Source organism: Dipodomys merriami, unplaced genomic scaffold (genome assembly GCF_024711535.1).
Source record: "Dipodomys merriami isolate MVZ:Mamm:240054 unplaced genomic scaffold, mDipMer1.0.p SCAF_57, whole genome shotgun sequence".
In the NCBI taxonomy this organism is placed as follows: Eukaryota; Metazoa; Chordata; class Mammalia; order Rodentia; family Heteromyidae; genus Dipodomys; species Dipodomys merriami.
Window position 1 is genome coordinate 4,243,181 of NW_027206146.1, and position 22,505 is coordinate 4,265,685.

Consider the following 22,505-nt stretch of genomic DNA (forward strand, 5'->3'; position numbering starts at 1 on the left):
GGGATAGTCCTGTGCGCTGCTGATTGGCTGGAGAACAGACAAGTCTAGTGTGATTGTCTGGAGAACAGACTTGGCTACTCTGATTGGCTGGCCCCAACTCCATAGAAGTTACCTGATCAGCCCCAACCCCAGCTCTTGGCCCCTTTGTTTTCAGTCAGATTCTTTTTTGTTTGTTTTTTTGTTTTTTGTTGGTTTGGGAGTCTGAACTCTGGGCCTGGGCACTGTCCCTCAGTGATTTAGCTCAAAGCTAGCGCTCTACCACTTGAGCCACAGCACCACTTTCAACTTTTTCTGTTTATTTGGTGCTGAGGAATTGAACCCAGACCCTCATGCATGCAAGGCAAGCACTCTACCACTAAGCCACCTTCCCAGCCCCATTTAGTCAGATTCTTTATACTGTGTGATCCAGTATCATAAGAAATGTTAGTCTGAACTCTTCTTCCTCCCTCTCCTCCTCCTCTTCCTCCTCCTCTTTCCCCTAATACTCCTCCTCTTCTTCTTCCTCCTCCTCCTCTGACTATCCTTGGCCCTTTGTATTTTTGAATAGATTTGAGAATCAACTTCTTAGTTTATCATACACATGCACATATTAACATGTATCTATTTACATGCACAATATACTTATACATATATACATATATTGTAGTTTGACAGGGATTATTTTATTGTTTTGTTTTTTTATTCTTTGCTTTGCATTTTTTACTTTACTGGGATTATTTTTAATCAACATATGGTAAGAACTGAGGAGGCATTTGATGTTGTTGTTCTTGTTTGTTTGTTTTTGGTTGGTCATGGGGCTTGATCTCAGGGCATGATTTATTCATCTAAGACAGCCACTTTCAGCCACATACCACCTCAGTTTTCTGGAGGCTAACTCGAGATAAGAGTCTCATGGACTTTCCTTCAGTCCTTGATCCTGTACTCTCAGCCTCCTGAGTAGCTAGGATTACAGGTGTGAGCCACCAGTGCCAAGCTTCTGGTAACTTTCATTTGTTTTTGTTGTGGCAGTTCTAGAGTTTGAATGCAGGGTCTCAAGCTTACTCAGGTGGTCATCTAAGCACTTGAGCCATGCCTCCAGTCCTGCTTTTTGTTGGTTAATTGGAGATGGATTCTCTTAAACTTTTCTGTTTGGATTGGCTTCAAATAATAATCCTCCAGATCTCAGCCTCCTGAGTAACTAAGATCACAAGTGTGAGCCACTAGCACCTACTTTGTCTTTCACTGAATATTGTTTTAGTATAGTATCCTCCTGCCTTAGCCTTCCCAAGGGCTGGGACTACAAGCATACGCTGTCATAAATCATATCAAATAGCTACCATTTCTTTACATTTTTAAATGTGGGAATATTTTAAATCCTCTCTTTTCAATATTCTGAATACACATTGCTCTGTCATCGGTGACCATGCAGAAAAACCTAGAGGACATTTTGTTTTTCAGTCATGGGGCTTGAACTCTGGGCCTGGGCACTGCCCTTCAGCTCTTTAGCTCCAGCTCTACCCCTTGTGATACAGAGCCATTTCCAGTGTCCTGGTGGTTCACTGGAGATAAGAGTGTCATGGACTTTCTTGCCTGGACTTGCTTTGTACTGTGATCCTCAGATCTCAGCTTCCTGAGTAGCTAGGATTACAGGCATGAGCCACCAGTGCCCAGCCCAGAGGACATTTTTAAGTGAAATAAACCAGGCACAGAGGGAGACACATCCTGCACAATCTCACTCACATGTGGTTTTAAAACATAAACTCACAGAGTGGTTTTAAAACATAAACTCACAGAGGTGGAGGGTAGGATGGGGTTGCCAGGGTCTGTAGGGCTGGCGAACAGAGGAAAGATCCGGCAACAGCCTAGAGGTGCCACGTGGCTGGTGGAAGGGGCTCTAGCTTCCCCCTCCCACCCCGTGGAGGCCAGGATCCTTCCAGCCAGGACCAAGCTTCTCTAGCTTGTCACGTGTGGGTCTGTATTTCTGCATACTCGCTCTCCATGGCGGGCCGGCCCTGTGGCTCCTTGGGCTTCCTCCCCTGAAAGCTGAGCGTCGCATAGTGGATCTCATCTACCTCTACGTAGTGGGCATCACCTTCCTTGGAAGAGGAAACCTTGGGAGGCTGGCACAGGAAACTGTCCTCTGCTTCAGATTTGGTCTTGGGGCCCTGGGGGCAGAGCATGTGGAAGTCAGAGGAGGACAGGGGAGTAGGATCAGGAAGGGGGTTCCAGTGGACTGGGGGTCCCTTCATCCACACATCCACCAGAAGACTCTTAGATTGGCTCAGCAGAACATAAAAATCAGTAGTTTTACTAGACGCTGAAAGAAGGAAGCAGGCTAAGAAAGAAATTTGAAAATCAGTTCTATATACGAGAGCTTCAACCACAACCACAAATACTGAGGAATAAACCTAACCAAAGAGGCTGAAGTAACTCTACAAAGAAAACCACACAACCTTGAAGAAAGAAACTGAAAAAAAGGTACCAGAAGGTAGGAAGGCCTCCCCTGCTCACACACCTCACCTGCCCCAGGAAGGAACCAGACCCCCCTGCCAACTCCTTGATTTTAGCCCAATTAGACCCACTATGGACTTACAGAACTATAAGACTACATATATATACATATACATGTGTATATATATGTATGTATATATACATGTGTGTATGTATATGTATACACACACACACACACACACACACACACACACACACACACACACACACTTTTTTTTTCCAGTCATGGGGCTTGAACTCTGGGCCTGGGCACTGTCCTTCAGTTCTTCAGCTCAAGGTGAGTGCTCTACCGCTTGAGCCACAACCATTTCCGGTTTTCTAGCAGTTTATTGGAGATAAGAGTCTCATGGACTTTCCTGCCCAGGCTGGCTTTGAACCAAGATCCTCAGATCTCAGCCTCCTGAATAGGTAGGATTACAAGCGTGAGCCACCAGCGCCCAGCTGTAAGACAATATTTTTAAGTGATAAGCTTAAAGAAAGGTTATGAAGATTTTATATGTTAGCTTGGCACCAGTGGCTCAAATCTGTAATCCCAGATACTCAGGAGGCTGAGATCTGAGGATCACAGTTTGAAGTCAGCCCAGGAAGGAAAGTCCATGAGACTCTTATCTCCACTTAAACACCAAAAAGCCAAAAGTGGTTAGAGCAAAAAAGCACAGGGACAGTGTACAGGACCTGAGTTCAAGCCCCATGACTAGTATACATATACACAGAAATGATACGTGTTTAAGAAAATAAGTGTCAGGGGCCAATGGCTCATGCCTGTCATCCTAGCTACTCAGGAGAGTGAGATCTGAAGATCTCGGTTCAAAGCCAGCCTGGGCAGGAAAGTCCGTGAGACTCTTATCTCCAAGGAACTCAGAAAACGGGAAGTGGTACAGTTGCTCAAGCAGTAGAGTGCTTGCCTTGAGCTGAAGAGCTGAGGGACAGCACCCAAGCCCAGAGTTCAAGCCCCATGACCAACAAAAAAGAAAAGAAAAGAAAAGAAAGAAGTTTGAAGCTACTGATAATGTAATGAGTGGGGATGTATGGCACCTCCCTAGGGGGCAGGGCCCCTTCCCAGCCCCACCCTTCACATAAGCCCTGTCTATACCACTGGCAGAGACATTGCTCCTCCCCTTTTTTCATGAGTATGTAAATTAAGATCCAGTCCTGCTTCAGGCCAACCACCCACCAGGAGCTCCACTGGGCCAATCCCATATGGCAGAGAGACCAACTCCACACCTCTACCCCGATGCCCTCTGCAGGAAGCCACGCCTTTCTGGCTCCATCCAACCCCTTAGGCAATCCCTTCAGTGGCTGCCAGCCACCACCTCTGGCCTCCAATGTCCCTGTCCTTCTCTTCCCAGCCATGCTACTGCCAGACTAGACAGTGAAAGTGAAAGTTGAATGGTGTCTGTTTGTCACCCATGGCTGTGGTTGCCACACTCCACTTCTCCAGGCTCACTTCCTGTGGTCAGCCCCGGCCTCTCGCCCTCTTCCTTACTCTTTGTTCTTCTACTCACTAGTCAGCCCAGTGAGTCTGAATATGGGGACCAGCTCTACCCTCTGCCAGGCCGACTCTAAATGGCGGACTTCCTGGGCAATAACAGAAACCACAACTCAAGCTACAGAATGAGAAATCAGATCCTGGAAATAAACTAGCATCTATAATGTAGAAAGAGCAATGAATTCAACAGCAATGAATAAATAATCCAATTGCAGAAGAAATGAAGAAATACAGTCTTGTGCTCATTAGGATAACCACTATTAGGAAAACTAAATGAAGGTGGGCGTAGGTGGCCTGTAATCCTAGTTACTTGAGAGGCTGAGATCTGAGTATCGCTGTTCAAAGCTAGCCCGGGCAGGAAAGTCCATGAGACTCTTATCTCCAGTGAACCTCCAGCAAACCTCAAGTGGCGCTGTGGCTCAAGTGGTAGAGCACTAGCCTTGAGCTGAAGAGCTGAGGGACAGCGCCCAGACCCAGAGTTCAAGACCCACGACTGACAAAAAAAAAAAAAAGGAAAAAAACAAGGACCTTAAAAAAAAAAAGAAGGAAATGTTGTCTCGTGTGACAATGTAGATAGGCCTCAAGGACATGTGTGAAGTGAAATAAGGCAGTCACAAAAAGACAAGTAGTGCGTGAGCCCCTTGCACGAGTCACCCAAAGTAATTCCACGTGTAAGAATGTAGAGCAGGACCGCGGGAAAGCTGGCCGCAGAGCCTCTGTGACCCTTAGGAGCAAGAAGCCAACCTGGGTCACACTCAGCGACGAGGAAGAATCCAGGGAAGATGCTGGATGGCCACGCCCACACATGTACCATGATACCACGCCCACAACTGCGGGGCCACGCCCACACCACTCACCTGTGGGCGCCACAGCAGGCATATGTGAGGCCACGCCCACACCCGGCATTCACGAGGCCCCACCCACACCATGCACATAAGAGGTGCAGCTCACACCGCTCACCTACAGGGTCCTGCCCACAGCACACACCCGCGAAGCCACGCCCACACCAGCGGGGCCACACCCATAAATGTACATGTGAGGCCCCGCCCACACAATCACTCATGAGGCCCTGCCCACACCATGCACACGCGAGGCCCCGCCCCCACCCACAGCACGCACATGCCAGGCCCCGGCCACACCAGTCACTCACGAGGCCTTGCACATACCTCGCACCGCGATGCCACGCACGCACCACACACCTTCAGGGCCACCCACACACTATGTCCATGCGATGCCACTCCCACACCATGCACGTGTGAGACCCCGCCCACACCACTCACCTGTGGGGCTCCGCCCACAGCATGCACCTGCGGGGCCACACCCACATCATACACATGCAAGGCCACACCCGCACCCGGGCCAGTGCTGGAATCTGTGACACAAGCTGTGGCTGCCGCTGGCCTTGCTGACTTCCTCCTGTAGGACCGGACTCTGAATAAGGACACAGGGGGCTTTTCAGGCTGGCCAGGCTGGGGCGCAGCGGTCAGAGCCTCACCCCTACCCCAGTTCCCCATTAAACCCTTTGAGGCAGGTGGAGATGAGGGGGTCCTGGGCCCGTCCAGAGGCTCCAGTGTTGAGAAGGGAGGAGCACGGCTGCCCCCGCTTCGAACCCTCGGGTATCCAGGTTCTTCCAGCTGTGGGCTCCGGGCTCTGTGTCCGGCTTGCCCTCCCTGCACCCCAATACTCACAGGAAGAAGAGGAGGCAGATGCCTAAGAGGAGCAGGATGACTACGCCGGCGCCACCAGCAGCCCCCAGCAGCATTCCCGACAGAGACTCCGCTTTGCCTGGGGAAAGAGGGGCGTGTTTTGTGGATTCCCCTCCAGGACTTTCCTTCCTTCTCCCACCTCATCCCTGCTGGACCCCAAACTTAGACTTTCCAGACCCCTTGTGTCTGGAAAGTGCTAGCTGGCAGCTTGTCTTCATTGAAAATTATTATTGTTGTTGTTGTTGTTACCATTTGGTGGTGCTGGAGTTTGAATTCAGTGGCTCACTCTTGCTAAGCAGGTGCCCTGTCACCGGAGTTCCAACTTCAGCAATGGCCTTGCATTTTTGCCTAGTAGGCCTCTGAGGAGGATCCTCCTGACTAGGCCTCCCCCCTCGCTGCAATCTCAGGCACCCTCTACCACACCCAGTTTGTCTGTTGAGATGGCACTGGAAATCATAATATTTTTCTTATTGATCACTGAGTTGGTTGGTTTGGCCAGGGAAACTCCAGGCCTCACAGCTGGGCTCCTCTTTGAAGCTGAGTGAGGCGGCTGACTTTGGAGTGGAGTGGAGCTTCCCTCCTCCAGCCCTTCTCCAGCCCAGCGGGCACTCACTCTGTGGGGAGATGGTCAGGGACACGTGCTGGGCACCCAGGATGTTCTGAGCTTGGCAGGTAAACTCCCCACCCTGCTGCAGGTTGACTGGAGAGAGTTCCAGCATGCCTGGGTCAGAGGGCTGAGTGGGGCACAGGCTCAGGTTACCCCAGGACCAGCTGAGCTTGGCAGGGGGGTGGCCATCTGCAGAGCATAGCAGGCGAAGAGCCTGGCCTTCTTGAACCGAGACAGATGAGCCATTCCCGAGGGCTTCCGGGGCTGCAGAGAGACACTGGCGGTCAGATATACAAGAGAGAGGACAGAAGGATGCTGGGGGCCAAAAAAGGGAATGTTCACGCGTATGCACACATACACATATGAATGCATGCACACACATGCACACACGTGCATACATGAACACATGTGCACACAGAGAGGTGGACAGAACCATTCATTGCCCATTTCCATTGATAAAATAAAACCAGAGCCCCCCACTCCATTGTCCAGGGATGCTCCCAGAACTAGGGCCCACGGGGCCATGGGCAGCACCGTCCTAGAGCCTGAGGACCAGCTCAGGCACTCAGGGGACGAGCCAAAGCCCGGCAGAGCTGAGGTCTCCAGAGCATGGTGCAGGATGTCCACGAGTGTCCACGTGGCTGCATCTCCTCCACAAATAGAGACTCTGGTTGTCCACACGGATCCATATGGCCGTGTCTCCTCATGAGCAGAGCCCCCACCCCCCCCACCCCGGGCTGGGTGGAAGGAAGACCAATGAGAACACACAGGTGGATGAGGACAGGAAGGCCCATCAAAGGCCTGCAGTGTGCCTGTCTCCCTGTCCCTGTGCTGGTGGAGGGCCATGACCAGAAGTTGGGAGATGGGGGGGGGAATGAAGGGGGACATGATGATGGGTGAGGAAGACCACATTCCTGAAGTAGGGTGGGTTGGGTCCCACCCTGCCCGCAAGGCTCCTCCTACCTGAGCTGGCTCCTTTGGACACTGCCATCAGGGTCAGGTTCTGTGGGGAATCTGAGATAGAACATGGCAGGTGCATCGGTGGTGTGGCCGGCCGGACATCTGCCCTCCATCCCCAGGAGGTATGTAAGTGGGGAGCAGTGGGGCTGCATCCTCCTTCCTTCTGAGCCTAGCCCTCTTGCCCTCTGCCCCACCCCCCGCAGCATGTAATCTCCACCAGATACCCAGGGGCCCAGCCCAGCTCTCACATGAGATGCTGAGCTGAATGGCCGCACTCCTGGTCACATTGGCTGCAGGCAGGGTCACCTGGCAGGTGAGGTTGGTGCCATGGTCCTGGGGCTGAGGGGTGAAGGTGAGCACTGCCGACTGGGTGACCTGGGGACCCAGGGGGGACACAGAGGCCAACCTCCAGGAGAAGATGGGGGGTGCCCCCTGCTCACAGGCCCAGGGCACAGAGCAGGTGATATTACTGGGCCGGCCGGCTTCCAGGGTCCCCAGGAGAAGGATGTTAGGGGTGCGGTTCAAGGCTGGTGAAGAGAGGGGACACACGGGTCAGTAGGAAGACCCTGAGGAAGCTCACACTCTGACCCAGCTCCTCCTGGGAGCCCCTCGTGTTCTTCCCCTCCTCCCCTCGGGATGGGGTCCCATCGAATCCTCCCTGTGGCCCCCACAATCTTTCACAGGGTCCACCTGGGGAGGAGACTTACCTGTCACTCTCAGGGACAGTTTGTTACCAGTATAAGTCCATTTTATATTCCCTCTCTCTACTCGGAAGAAGTACGTCCCCTTGTCTTTCTCCCTGGCGTTTCTGATGCCCAGGGAGCAATTGTTGATCTTGGGATCCCCGAGGAGGTGGAATCGACCCTTTTCCTCCTCGTGCACCTGTTGCACTGGGTCATTTGTGGCCACCAGAATCTTCAGCTTTTCAGACTTGTACCAGTAGCCATGGACTGGCATCCCGTCCATTTCCCCCTCCCCGGGGTAGGAGAAGGAGCAGGGCACATGGACACAGAGGCCCTCCTGCACCGTCACCTGACGCTGTACCTGCAGGCTGTACAATTCATTCTGCTTCTTCCTCCACTCCACCCCCACGCACCCCCACAGTTTCAGCAGCAGCAGCAGCCACATGTCCAGCTGGTGCAGTGGGCTCACCATTTGCAATCTGTTTTTCTAGGCTCTTCTTTGAGGAACCAAGTGCAGGGCTTGGAATAAGAGCTACACAAAGGGGAGGAGGAAGAGGAAGTGGAAGGCAAGAGGGAGGAAACCTTAACCCAGGCACTGTCAGGGCCCCATCAGCCCTCCACCATCCACGGGCACCCCTGGGCCCTGACACCAGAGGGAACCACCCATCCCCTAACCCACCTCCTCCCTCCCTGGTGATGTTCTTCCTTCATGGGGGGACATTGCTAGCATTGCAAAAAGCAGGTCCCCTCTGATGGCTCCCCAATGAACTGTGGGTGTTGGTGAAACCAAGGAGGAGGTGAGAGGCCAAGAGAACCAGGAGGCCCCATCCAGTGAGCCACAGCCCCTCCTCCATCCAGTGTGGACCTGGACACCATTCCAGTGGAGTCAGCAAGCACTGGGAAGGAAATAGTCATTGACGTGGGTGCACTGGGAGCTGCCCATGGCAGGAAGCTCGGTTGGGTCTGGGGGTGGTTCTCAGGCTGGGTGCGGGGCTGCACTGGCCCATGACAATGTATTGTCGCAGGCCAGGCACCAGTGGCTCACTCCTGTAATCCTAGCTACTCAGGAGGCTGAGATCTGAGGATCCAGGTTCAAAGCCTGGTCTGGAGAATCTGTGAGATTCTTATCTCCTTTGAATCACTAAGAAGCCAGAAGTTGGAAGTGTGGCTCAAGTGGTAGAGTTTCCAGCCTTCGGTGAAAAAAGCTAAGGGACAGTGGTGCAAGCTCCAGTACTGGTGTGTGCATATGTGCCCCCCCCACTTTCTGAATCATATCCTGTGAGCCTCTGGGGCTCCTTTTTCTTGTCCCAATACTGCTCTAGCAGAAGCAGTTACAACATCCCTGTGGTCAGAAGGGACCATGCCACCTCATGGCCTCTCATTTAGAAAGAAAAGCAGAAGCAAGAGAGTGGGCATGTCAGCTCCTGCCTGCTGTCTCCGCGCCATTCAAGTGTAAACACACCTGAGGACCGAGTACAGAGAGGGGGCCCAAGGACACAAGAGAGAAGCTAGACTTGGGTAGAGAGAGCTTGGTGGCCTTCTGGATCCATGTATTCCATTTTCCAAAAGGCACGGAGGTCTGGGATGTTGGGAGCCGACAGTAAAGTTTAAAGGTCATCTTGACCCTGGTATTTACTTGAAGACGCGTACAAGGAACTGGCTTACTTAAAAAACACCAGGTGCCCAGGATTGCTTTGCTATATGTGCAGAGTTTGTTTTACTTTCTACCAGTTGACCTTGTCTTGTTTTTACTGCACTCTGTTTTTACTGAAATTTTCCTTGTTTTTCTGGACTATGGTAACCTTATGTTACCTCTTGACTTCTAATAGTATATAATAGGGAAAGTTAAAAATAAATGGTGCTGCAGTCTTGAGCTGCAGACCTCCCGACCCCATCCTTTGTCTTATGTCTTTATTTTTCCGCATCCTCGCCCCCCTAATTCAGGATTCCCTTTCGTTGCCAGCAGGCTCCGGCAAGTGGCGCCTGATCAGGGACCTGAAAACTGGGATCAAGGCAGAGGAACCCACTAAGAGAAGAGGATGCGTCTGGAAAAAGAGAGTGGGTGAAAGTATAGTCGGGAGTAAGAAATTATGGGGCAAGGTAACAGCCGCACGCTATATGTGCAGGCTCTCAAGGGAATGTTTCACACTCGAGGAGTGAAAGTTAGACAGAGTCAGTTAGAATGTTTCTTTCACTTTGCTAAGGAAGTATGCCCTGGTTCCCAGAGGAACTTAGCAAAAAAAAAAAAAAATGCAAAAAAGGATTCAGGGACACTATGATGCAAATGGCCGGTAAGTTAAAACATTGCTGCTTTGTAATTGTCTGGTATCTGTGTAGCCTGCAGGTTCTGTATTGAGGTTGGCAAGAGGTCTTGGCAGACGCGCTATAAGACAGCCAACGGGGCCAGTGGGAGATGTCCCCCGGATCCCCATCAGGGTAAACTATCCACTAGTGCAGACATTTGGGCCCGTGTGTAGTCCGGCACTTTCTGTCTGACAGTCTACAACGCGCATGCTGTAAATGTGTTTTGTATCAATATTTGTGTGTATGTATTCTAGAATTCTTGGAATGTTTCTCCTCTCAGATTCATCCGGATGCAAGAGCCCGGAGGAGACTGGCTAACACCCCCTTTTAATATCTGTTTCTCTCTAGCTCCTTCTTTTTTACTTACACTTTAAACTGACCCCCCTTTCTACCCTTCACTGCCAACTCCTCCACTCTCTCTGGATCCAGAAGTAGGGGGGGCAGTGGGGTGGTGAGAAACCTGGAGGACCTAACAATAACTTAAAAGGACCTGCAGGGAGAACTCGCCGGATGAAAATGCCACTGACCACCTGCAAATGACATCAGCAAGATCTTAGCCTTGGGCCTTGGCCCAGAGGGTCTGAGTATAGGGGAGAACCTGTCAGTCTGAGGGGATGGCCACTAGGGACTTCTTTCCCTTGCCCCAAGATGACTGGGAATTTTCCACCTTAGAAGGCCCCTGGGTCAACGTTTGCAGGAATCTAAAAGAAAAATCCTCCAGAGGTGAGTAGAGGGGGTTCGAGTCCCCTGGTAAGTGGATTTGAGTCCCACTTGTGAATGGTGGTGAGATGTTGCCCATTCACTGAGCCCCGATTTTGTCTTTGTGGCCACTTGTTTGTCTTGTGTTTTCTGTTCTATGTTTTCTGAGGTAGGGATAAACTGGGGGCCCATTAGCCCCCAACTCAGCCTTTGGTTGTTGTCTTGTCTAGTTCTGTTTTAGAATTGATACCAGTTTTAAATGTACGTACAACTGATTTTGATTTTTGTGCACTTTAAGATCTGTGTATGTTTTGTATGTGTTTGTGAACATGTTCAAGGAAAGAATTGTCAGCATGCTGTAACAATTGGGTGAGTTTAAGTTTAAAATTCAAAAGGTTATGAGGTTTGGACATTACCAAAAATTTTAAAGAATTTTCACATTGTTTTAAATGACTTTTTAAGGATTCTTTAACTTAAAAATAAAAAATCTGGTATTTTAAAATGCATAAGGCCATTTACACTGTAATCAAGTTATCTGGCTTACCAAAAATGCATTGGCTGTTTGGAATTTAGTTCCCTTGGCTAAAATTTGGGGATAAATATTAGAAGTTTAAATATAAATGTTTGTTTAACACTGTCAAAGACATTTCCTGTTCTGTCTAAAACCATGTATTTTCATTCAAAAACCAAGAGATAAGAAAAGGAAAAAGCTTAAAAGCCAACAAAAGACCTATCTTTAGGGGTAAGGGGCAAACAGGCAAAAGTGCAGTTCAGCTGGTCATACATGGTGGGACGGGCCATGGGAGGAGTCCACACATAGTGAAAGAGGACAAGCTGGCACAAACTCAGTTCATCTAACTGTAAAGAGTGAGATTAGGTGCCTGCCCATTCCATAGGAGGAGCCAAGTGGCCCATCTTTGTTCTGTCCTTTTTCCCTACAGAAACATGTAGGTAAAAATTAGTGATGTGATTATCTGATTAGTATTGCTAAAACTGGCCCTTGGACTTAAAAAGAGGGTTAAAAATGTATTTGTATAATGTGACTTGCTTTCAATGATGTTCTACAATTAAGATGTTTTTAAAAGTCATAAAGGTGTTAAGTCTAGCTTCTTGGTACAGGGATGGTGATTGTAATTCTTGCATTAAGGAAAAATTGTCATTTGAGTTTAAAAGTTTTAATGTGTATCTGTTTTAAAACAAGCAGCCAAGAGACAATGAGTGACACTTGGCCTCAAGATTTTAAGGGATTTTTTTAATGCAACTAAAAACTAAAATATAAAATAATAAAAGAGATTAATAGGAGGCTTAAAAATATGAACAGATTTCTGGATATAAAGTTTAAAAGTAAAATTGTTCTTAACATTTGCCTCAAAGTAGAAAAATTAGGATTACCAAATTAATTGCTTAATTGCTATTTCAGTTTGCTCTTATAGGTTTTTTAAGTTTCCAGCAAGCCCAGAGCAAAGCACAGAGGATTCTTACAACTTTGTTAGATGTAACTTTGGCTCTTAATAAGTTTCAGGTAAGAGCATGCTTAAAAGCCACTTCTATGTTGACCACCTTGTTGCTTTTAATTGGAGTAAAGTGGCCTTTTATAAGACTCATTGATCTACAAACTGGTTCAAAGCCAGCCTGGGCAGAAAAAGGTCCCTGTGAGACAGTCACCGCTACTCAGCAGAGTTGCTTTGGGACTCAAAGTGACAGAGTGCTAGCCTTGAGCTGTAGAGCTGAGGGACAGCACTCAGCCCCCCGAGTTCAAGTCCAGCGACCAGCTAAGGGAAATGCAAATGAGGCATTTATCCTAGTGTAGAGAAGACATTCCTGGGACAAGAGCAATAGAGGAGCATCCAGAGGCAGTAAGCCACTGCTTAGATGGCAGAAATGTCAGATCCTAGAGTCATTTGTGCGTGGCCCTTCAAAAATTGGTCAGAGCCAGGAGTTCATAAGAAGATAGTTTGTAAGCATGCCTAATGTCCATGACTATCTACCTTGTAGGGACAGAAACTTGTTAGTAATCTGTGATAGTACTAAAAAGCTAAAGTTATAAAATGTGGGGGATGGTTTAAATCACAACCCCTGTGTGTGCCAAAAGCCCTAATTGGCAGTAACTTTTGATCTAACACCAGCTACATAAAATTTATCTGCTCAAGAAAAAAGTTTGTAAACCTGAGAGTGTGTTTCTATTAACATCTGTCTAAAGGCCTGCACAGGTGACTTAGGCATTTTTAGGGTCACTAGAGGTCACATTCCTAAAGATGCTTTTACAAACCAGAGTGTGAAACAAGCCACACTGCTGTAGCCGGAGAAAAAGTCTGTGCATTTGTCAAAAGTTAAAATATTGTTCTTAATGACATCTAACCCTGGTAACCTCTTTGTAAAATAGACTAAGGTTATAGGTTCCTGGCTAGGTAGGATCAACACCCCTGAGTAAGCTTGAAGAAGTTACAGAAGATGAATCTTCGCACATCATCCCCTTTTTAGAACAAGGGACCAGAGTCATTAAAAAAAAATGTGGCAAAATAGACAGAAGAAAAAAGCATGGAAAATAGGAGTGCAGGCCTGAGCCCTCTATATCTGCCTAGAAAATTAGCCTTATTAAAAGAACTATCTAGTTAAAAAGGTTGTCATCTTGGTAAATTGTCCTGGGCTATTGTCTAAATAGTCTTAAAAACTAGGGGGGGCCACAGCCTGCCAAGCCTATGTATTACTTGTATCCTTAACCAGTCTGTGTAGAAATTTACAGCCCAGCACGAGGTGTGACAGTTCCTTGGAACCACTGAGAGACCCTGCTGCTGCTGCTGCTGCTAAAGCCTGACAGTCACCTGGAGGAAATCTACATCGTTACCCTGACCACCTCCATCGTGGAAAAAGTAGACTGAACTCCTGCCTGATTCCATCTTTTGGATGGCTTCTCTTTGTCCAATTTCTCTAATTTTACTATGGCTACTCCTCTTGCCAGGGAGCCTAGGAAACATTGTATTGCTCATTCGCTATACTGCTTTGCCACTATGACTTCCTAAACATATTAAAACTGATAATGGTCCAGGATATGTTGGACAAGCTTTTCAAACTTTTTTGTAAATCTTACCAGATTGTTCACTCTACAGGTATTCCCTATATTCCTCAAAGACAAGAAATTGTTAAACAAGCCAATGGGCTATTAAAATACCAAATTTTTTAATTAAAAGGGGGGAATTATACCCCTTCTCCCTTGTTAGTATTCTTCTCACACTTTATTTGTACTAAATTTTTAAAGCTTAGATTGTAATGGCCTTCCCGCAGCACAGCGGTTTTGGGGAAAAAAAAAGAGAGCAAAGAGCTTTTGCCCAAGATAAGCGGAAGGATCCTTTAACAGGTGATTGGCACGGGCCCCGATCCAGTTTTAACTTGAGGTTGAGGACGTTTGTGTTTTTTCACAGGAAGAAAATAAATCCCGCTGGTTGCCTGAGCATTGCGTTAGGATTGTGGAGGCTCATTCAGATGACACAAATGCTGACATATTGGGCTTACGTGCCAGATCCCCCGATTGTGCACCCTACAACTTGGGAGGGAGTTGAAGTACTCATTCACATCAATGGATCAGCATACAGTACAGCCCCCAATTCCTTCATCCAGCACAGCAAGATGGGAGATATCTCAGCTTCAGGCATTGGAACTCCTTTATGCTTTACCACCAGCTCTAAAGGCTCCATTCCAGGCTGTACTATAATGCTATCCATGACTCATAAAATTTGGATCCTGAACAAAAATCAAATGTACAATATACAGATGACATCTTTACCAACTGGGTACCCAGTTCATGCAAATTCTACTCCATCCTATATGATCCCCTGTTGCATTAATTCTTCACAAATAGTAGTATCTACAGGAGAGCCTCATCCAATAAGGTGCAGACATGTTAGCTATTTTTTACCAATATTTCTGGAACTAACTCTCAATTAATGGACTGGTCTGGAGCTAATCTTACTAATAAGTACAATCCTGGGCTGTGGTGAATGAATGGGCATCCTCAACATCATGTTTGGATGCTGGTGGCTGCACTCAACAGCATAACCTGGCCCAAACCATTCTTTAAAAAAAATTATGAGTTGTGTATCACTGCCCTATGTCATTATGTATGGACCGTTTAATATTTCTGTAGGAGCTAATTATTTTAATGTTACCTGCTCTAATTGTTCTTTTACTAATTGCTCGTATAGCGGCATAACTAAATCCATACTTATTGTTAGACAACCATCCAGGTTGGCCTTCAATTTTCCATCTTTCTGTCCCTACCTCCCAAGCGCTAGGATTACTTAGGCAGCAGAGACAGGTGGACCATGAGTTTTCAAGGCCAGTCTGGGCTACATAGTTGGGGGGAACCCTAAAACAGAGATTGAGCCAAAGCCCTTTCCTCTGGTCTGGGGAACCAAGGCTCCACAACTCCGCACAGCGCAAGAGGTTCGGAGGAGGCGGGTGCAGCCTCCAACACGTCTGCGTCCTGACCACCTGCGGTGGGGAGGAGAGGGGCAGATGTTGGGAGCAGACAGTAAAGTTTAAAGGTCATCTTGACCCTGGTGCTCACTTAAAGGCACATACAAGGAACTGGCTTACTTAAAAAACACCAGGTGCCCAGGATTGCTTTGCTATGTCTGCAGAGTTTGTTTTACTTTCTACCAGTTGACCTTGTCTTGTTTTTACTGCACTCTGTTTTTACTGAAATTTTCCTTGTTTTTCTGGACTATGGTAACCTTATGTTACCTCTTGACTTCTAATTGTATATATTAGGGAAAGTTAAAAATAAACGGTGTTGCAGTCTTGAGTTGCAGATCTCCCAACCCCATCCTTTGTCTTATGTCTTTATTTTTCCACGTCCTCTCCCCCTCATTCAGGATTCCCTTTTGTTGCCCGCAGGCTCTGGCACCGAGGTACAGGTGGCATCATTTGGACATGTCCCTTGAAACTTCTGATGCTGAAATCCTAGCTCCTATGTTGATAGCAGACAGCCTCCCTCCCCCCCCCCCCCCCCCCCCGCCCGTGACCTGACGTGGAATTCCCACACTCAGCAAGTGTACCATTCTTCCAAAAAATACCTTCCATTCGCCCACTATGCCCGAGTCCGTCAGCCAGCTACCAAGTTCTGCCCTCCATCTGTGACCTATCTCACCCCAAAGGGGTCAAGGCACTGCAGGGGCAAGGGGGTGTCCCCTTCTGCCCAGGACAGGCTCTGGCTCTAGGGAGCCCCCCTCACCCCCCCCCCACCCAGGACTGAGGTGCTCTCCAAGGTGCTGGTGCAGACTGAGCTTCCTTTAGAGCTGTCCGCAGCTCTCTGGAAAAGCCTGGTGGCACAAAGCAGAAGGCCAATGAGGTGGGAGACCCTCTCATTTCCACCGGAGGAGGCACGGAGGCGAGGAAAAGACCTCTGCTCCTCCCCCTCGTCCTCCTGCCCACCCTCGGGAACGACCTACGTGCAATGTCAACGTTGTCACCTTGCCAAGGGCAGGGACGGTGGCTGCTCGGTGCTGCCCCCACATGGTGAGGAGTGACACGGAGAATGTTTGGCGGGGCTGGACTTGGTGTGTGGCTTCATTACATAGCATAAGCTGCTCTAGAACTCAAGACACCATCCAGGTTAGCCTTCATATTTCCACTTCCTCCAAAGTGCTAGGATTACTTAGGCGGCAGAGACAGGTGGACCATGAGTTTTCAAGGCCAGTCTGGGCTACATAGTGGGGGGGGGGGAAACACCCTAAAACTGAGATTGAGCCAAAGCCCTTTCTCCTGGTCTGGGGAACCATGGCTCCACGACTCCACACAGCGCAAGAGGCTCGGAGAGGCGGGCGCAGCCTCCAGCGCGCCTGCGTCCTGACCACCTGACGGGGCGAGGCGGGGCTCGAGCTCAGGACATTCTGGGAAGACTCAGAAGGGAGAGCGATCAGAGGAAGGTGGTCTTGGAAGTCGAGTGTCTACGATCTCCCATATCCCATCCAGGCCTCTGTCACCAGTCCTCCATCCTTGGGCTGCACCTCTGGCTTCGCGTGCCGTGTTGTGCACTCGTGTTCGCGCCCAAAGTCTGCACAGTGGTCCCACTACCTAGAGCCCCCCAAATCGCTGACAGGTGAGGGTCTGTGGGGGGTGAGAAACTCGCCACCAGTAACCAGACCCCTTTCTCATGCAACTGCGCATACGCACTACTCCCGGCGCCGCTCCGCCCCCAGCTGTGGAATCCGCCGTGCGCATGCGCCAATCCCACACACACACACACACACACACACACACACACACACACACACACACACACACACACACACACACACACACACACACACACACACACACACACACACACACTTTTCTCATTTGCAACCTCAACAAACCAGAAATCATATGCTCAGTAATTCCTTTTCATAGTCTATAAAACACACACAAAGTCAGCAATTCGCCTCGTTTTACGCATACCGCACGGCAACAGCACACTAACACAGTTCGCCCGGCTCTACGCCCGTACGCAGGCGCAGAAGAGAAGCCAGGCACTGTATTTTGGGAGAAGTAGGCAGAATGAAAAAAAGAGCCGCAACGGTTGTCGGGAGTTGTAGGCAAAGCAGTCTCGAAGACACCAGCGCCTTGGCAGGACTGTTGCATTCTGGGAGCCATAGCCGGGCTGTTCCGAGGCCTTCTGGGAGTCGTAGTCTCAGAGCCACTTCCGCTCCCAGCTTCCGCGTTCTGGGCGTGGAGGTCCGCGCGGCGTTTGGTCCGGGTGAGTGTTCTCTCTTCCTCCTGCCGCCCCCCGATCCCAGCATCGGGGTGGCCTGCGCCCCGTGCTTCGGTGATCTGGGAGGGTTGACAGTCCCTCTGGACCAGAGTGGCGAACTCGCCTCTAGTTTCCAACGCCTGTGTCCCAAATGCCAGAACTCCCGCTTCGTGCACTGTGGTCTGGCCCGCCACCCGGCAGGAGTCAAAAACTTGGGGTGTGGGGGGGGATGGGGGAGGGAGGAGGGGGCTAGGGGACGCCGCTCAGCCGTGACAGATGGGCCTATGGTCCCGGGAGGTGAGTCCCGAGGGAACACTGCTGGATTCGAAGCTATGTGGAGTGGAGTCAAGGGCCTGAGTGGTGAAGGAGGCCAGCCGATGACGTCAGAGAAGACGTCACATGGTCTCTCACAGACCATCCGCATTTCTCAGAGTGAGATGACGTGCCTGTTACCCCACCCACTACTGGGGAAGTGATGGTGGCTAGGTGGAGTGTTCGAGGCCAGACTCTGCTACCTACAAGGCTAGGGAAACCCTGTCTGAACATATGAATGGATGAGTGGTATATACCCCAGGCCAGTCTTGGGTACGTGTAGAGACACTGTCTCAATCTAGGCAGAAAGATAGCTCTATTAGATACAGAAAGACCGAATAGACTTAAAAAAAATCTGTCTGTCTATCCATGGCCAACTTAGTCTGTGTGGCAAGTTCCAAGCCTATGTAGCCAAACCCCATCTCAGTCAGCAACAAGTAAGTAAATAAAGTGAGATTAGACTCATAGCAGGATGCTGAGGAGGCCTTTGTCCAATGGTTCAGGAGAAACCATGGGGTAGACTCAGCCCTGCCAACCTCCGAGGTGATGGCCGGCTCGAGGGCTGTGCAGACCCAGCTGTGCGTGTAACCCGCCTCTCTCTCCCCGTGCAGGTGCAGCCGACCCCTCCCACCCCGACCTCCGTGCCCCGACCATGCCTGCCCCGACGTGCGCCTCATGCCAGGCGGCTCGCGCCGCCCTCCGCCGCCCGCGCTCGGGCCAGGCGCTGTGCGGCGCCTGCTTCTGCGCTGCCTTCGAGGCCGAGGTGCTGCACACGGTGCGTGCAGGCCGCCTGCTGCCGCCAGGCGCCGTGGTAGCCGTGGGCGCTTCGGGCGGCAAGGACTCCACGGTGCTGGCGCATGTGCTGCGCGCGCTCGCGCCCAGCCTGGACATCACGCTGCACCTGGTGGCCGTGGATGAGGGCATCAGTGGCTACCGGGACGCCGCGCTGGCAGCCGTGCGCGACCAGGCGGCCAGCTGGGGGCTGCCGCTCACCATTGTGGCCTATGCGGACCTCTTCGGGGGCTGGACGATGGACGCCGTGGCCAGCAGCACAGCCGGCTCGGGCCGCAGCCGCTCCTGCTGCACCTTCTGCGGGGTGCTGCGGCGCCGCGCACTGGAGGAGGGGGCGCGACGCGTGGGGGCCACGCACATCGTGACAGGTGAGCGCATGCGTGGTGGCGGGCGGGGCGCGCGGGCGGGGAGGGCTCTGAGAGGGCGCACCATGAATCAGAGCCAGAGACACCCCCCCACACCCCCAAGACTGGTGAGGCCGGGCTGGGGCCAGGCAGAGCGTCCCGAAAGACTTCAGTCTTGGCCTGGAGGTCTCCCTGACCCCTTCCAGCCCCTTCCGGGGCCCTGGCTGTCCTGGGTTCCCGGGTCTCCATGACCCCCTCCAGCCCCTCCCGGGGTCCCCCACCCACACCCTGCAGCGATCCGGCTGAGCGGGGACCCCACGCCATGACCCGAGCCGCTCTCTCCCGCCTCCAGGTCACAACGCGGACGACATGGCGGAGACGGTGCTCATGAACTTCCTGCGGGGCGACGCGGGGCGGCTGGCACGCGGCGGGGGCCTGGGGTCGGCGGGCGAGGGCGGCGCGCTGCCGCGCTGCCGGCCGCTGCAGCTGGCGTCACAGAAGGAGGTGGTGCTGTACGCGCACTTCCGCCGCCTGCGCTACTTCTCCCGCGAGTGCGCGTTCGCGCCCGAGGCCTTCCGCGGGCACGCGCGCCAGCTGCTCAAGCGCCTGGAGGCGGCGCGGCCGTCGGCCGTGCTGGACCTGGTGCACTCGGCCGAGCGCCTGGCGCTGGCCCCCGCCGCACGCCCCCCGCGCCCCGGCGCCTGCTCCCGCTGCGGGGCGCTGGCCAGCCGCGCGCTCTGCCAGGCCTGCGCGCTCCTGGACGGCCTCAACCGCGGCCGCCCGCGCCTGGCCATCGGCAAGGGCCGGCGCGGGCTGGACGAGAGGCTGGGCGAGGCGGGGCCGGAGGATGGAGCGCTGGGTAATGGGGGGCCGGGGTGCACCCCTGCCGCCACTGCCGAGACCAAGGCCGGCCCTGCGGCCTCTCCGGTCCCTGTGGGCCCAGGTGAGGATGGAGACGGAGCTGTAGCCGCTCTGGGCCCGGTGTGATGCTGCCTGGGTCCAAGGGGGGAAGCACGGGCCGAACAGCTGGATCCACGTGGGACGGGGCTGCTCACTGAGCCCCTCGGTGGGGCTTGGACGGCTGGATCTGGCCCAGTCTGCCCCCAGAGAGGTAAACAGTCATAGGATGTGAACAGTGAGCACCATCCGTGGACACCTGAACTTAGTCCCGCCTTGCCCTCCAGATGGAGCTGATGGAGCAGCCGTGCGGGGGGGGGGGGGGGGGGGGGATGGCTCCACCCCTTCCGGGTCTCCATGTTCCCTCGAGGGTGGAGGAGGCTGCTGGGCTCCAATGACAGCATTGGAAGTGGAGCCAGCTCCGCCCTCGGGGTGCACACTGTTGGGAGGAATGGAAGGCAGGAGGTGGAGGAGGCCGCCAGGTCGCAGGTCCCGAGTCCCAGGTCGCAGCGCGAGGCTCTGGAGGGGGTGAGCTTCCCTGGGGACTCGCTCTCAGCCTACCTCCCGGATACTGGCCTGAATCTTTCTCAGAGATGTGCGCCTTTCCCATCATCCTGCCTTGACACTGCCCCCTTGGCCCACCAGCCCTGGCCAGGAGACACTCCCAGACCCTTGTGTTCCATAGGACTGGTGGGCCGGACCGATGCCCAGCCTCTCCAGGTTGCCCCAGTAACAACATCAGCATCACCATCCAAGTGTCCCTCCAGCACTTGCTGTATGTGTTTAGGCCTCTGGTGCTAGGGGCCTGCCCACCGCCCTCTGGACTGACAGTCTGCAAGAGACCTAGCAGTTGTCAAATAAATATTTAACATCGGAGAGGAGCAGCTGTCCCAGATTTTTTTCAAAGGGGGGACATGGGGAAAGAGGAAGCCTCCAGGAGCCCCTGAAATCTGAACTGGCATCTGGGCCATAGGCATTGGAGCAGGGATGGCATAAAAGGCAGCCTAGAAGCCAGCAGCCCGCTGGCAGGGGAGAGGGCTCCCTGGGCAGAGGAACCTCACCCTGAAAGAGCCAGGATGTGAGAACAAATTTGTCCAGCCCTGGAGAGAGCCATCCAAGGCAGCCAGATCAGAGGCCATGGGAGACGAGCAAGGTCAGAGGTAGAGCCGGAGTCTTGTCATGTACAGGGTCCTGAGCTCAATCCTCAATACAGAGCTGAGGGAAGATGGCTGAGGCCATGCCCATGTGCCCAAGAAGCAATCTGCTTCTGGTTCAGTGAGGAGACTGGTGATAATGGGCAGGTGGGGGCCCCCAGAACAGGAGATGACACTCAAGGGCACACCAGCAGCCCTTGAGAGGACAGGGGGCTCCTTTTGTTCTGCAGCCTGCTGGAAGCCTGGAGAACCAATTACAGATGCGGTTTTGCATTTAACTCTGAACTTGAGGAGAGCCAGGGATGGTTAAGCCCCATGGCATTGGGGCTTAAAGGGCCACCAGCCCAAATGGGAAGGTGCAGTCCACAGCTGTGGCCACGAGGGGGCACCATGACACCGCCTGTGCATTGACTGCAAGGCTGCCAGCTTTGAGGCATTCTGCTACCTCCTCAGGTATCTGCACCAGGAGAACAAGGGGACCTTTGACCCCAGGACCACCCCTGGGCTGGTTCACATATTCCCCACATTGATTGAGGCAGAGCTCTGCAAGGCAGGGTGAAGGAGAGAAGGACCATAGGTATGAGGCTAGCCCAGGTACAAGTGTGAAAAAAATAATAAATCCGAAAAGCAAAAGACCAGAAGTGGCTCCAGGGTAAGGTGTCTGCCTAGGGAACCCGAGGCCCTAAGTTCAACCCCCAGTACTGCCCAAGGGAGAAAATGTGCTCACCGAGGAAGAAGTGCAGACCCTCTCGGTGCTCAGGATGGAAAGAACAACAGGAATTCAAAGATCGTGTCAGTCCTAGAGATCCACTGAAGTGAAGGTGTTTTCCCACAGACAGCATTGTGAACTCTTGAAGAGTTTGCTGAGGGCGGGAGAGCCAGCCGGGATGTGGCCTTGTAAAGACAGAAACCCTGCACAGGACAAGGACCCTTTCTGCCTGTTGACCGAGGTCAGGAGCATTCTCTCCTCTGGAGGGTCTGGAAGGTAAACATTGCCACCTGCCACCTCTGTGGGCTCTCCCCTGGCTGGGTCAGTGGGGAACAGGGACCACTGAGACTCTGGGAATTGGGCTCCTAGATCATCCCACTGGCTCAGCCGATTCCCATGGTCCCTGCCTCGTGCCTGGTGCCAGACCATGCACCACGGATCTAGCAGCGAACGAAGCAGGCAAGCACCCTGCCCTCACCCAGCCCCAGTGAGAATCGTGTTTCGTTCATGGCTGGTTACTGCCTGCCAGCCAGGGTACAGGGCAAATCCTGTCCTGTAAGAGCTGACACTCACTGATCTGTCTGAGTAAGAAAGGCAATAAATAAAACATGAGGGGCGTCCAACTTGGC

General features: G+C 52.1%; 2 protein-coding genes and 1 long non-coding RNA gene across 4 annotated transcripts; 2 read left to right on the forward strand and 1 right to left on the reverse strand.

Moving 5' to 3' along the window:
• Window positions 1-32: 32 nt before the first annotated feature.
• On the reverse strand, window positions 33-8,672 carry LOC138812735 (sialic acid-binding Ig-like lectin 7). Its single transcript, XM_070000859.1, has 8 exons — window positions 8,615-8,672; window positions 7,960-8,467; window positions 7,501-7,779; window positions 7,256-7,306; window positions 6,299-6,556; window positions 5,668-5,764; window positions 5,260-5,410; window positions 33-2,144 (listed from the first exon to the last, which is right to left on the reverse strand). The coding sequence occupies exons 2-8, from the start codon at window positions 8,405-8,407 to the stop codon at window positions 1,941-1,943; spliced, it is 1,488 nt and encodes a 495-aa protein (XP_069856960.1). The 5' UTR covers window positions 8,408-8,467; window positions 8,615-8,672; the 3' UTR covers window positions 33-1,940.
• Window positions 8,673-10,548: 1,876 nt separating this feature from the next.
• On the forward strand, window positions 10,549-14,124 carry LOC138812515 (uncharacterized). The gene is made up of 3 exons (XR_011367608.1): window positions 10,549-10,962; window positions 12,359-12,460; window positions 13,663-14,124. It is a non-coding gene; the product is annotated as an uncharacterized lncRNA (long non-coding RNA).
• A 3,047-nt stretch (window positions 14,125-17,171) lies between these two features.
• Ctu1 (cytosolic thiouridylase subunit 1) lies at window positions 17,172-20,338 on the forward strand. Of its 2 annotated transcripts, none has more exons than XM_070000861.1 (3): window positions 17,172-17,674; window positions 18,592-19,140; window positions 19,469-20,338. In XM_070000861.1, the coding sequence occupies exons 1-3, from the start codon at window positions 17,476-17,478 to the stop codon at window positions 20,101-20,103; spliced, it is 1,383 nt and encodes a 460-aa protein (XP_069856962.1). In that variant the 5' UTR covers window positions 17,172-17,475; the 3' UTR covers window positions 20,104-20,338. The 2 variants fall into 2 exon arrangements, with proteins under 2 accessions (XP_069856962.1, XP_069856963.1); XM_070000862.1 differs by lacking the exon at window positions 17,172-17,674 and adding an exon at window positions 17,942-18,100.
• The last annotated feature ends 2,167 nt before the right edge of the window (window positions 20,339-22,505 follow it).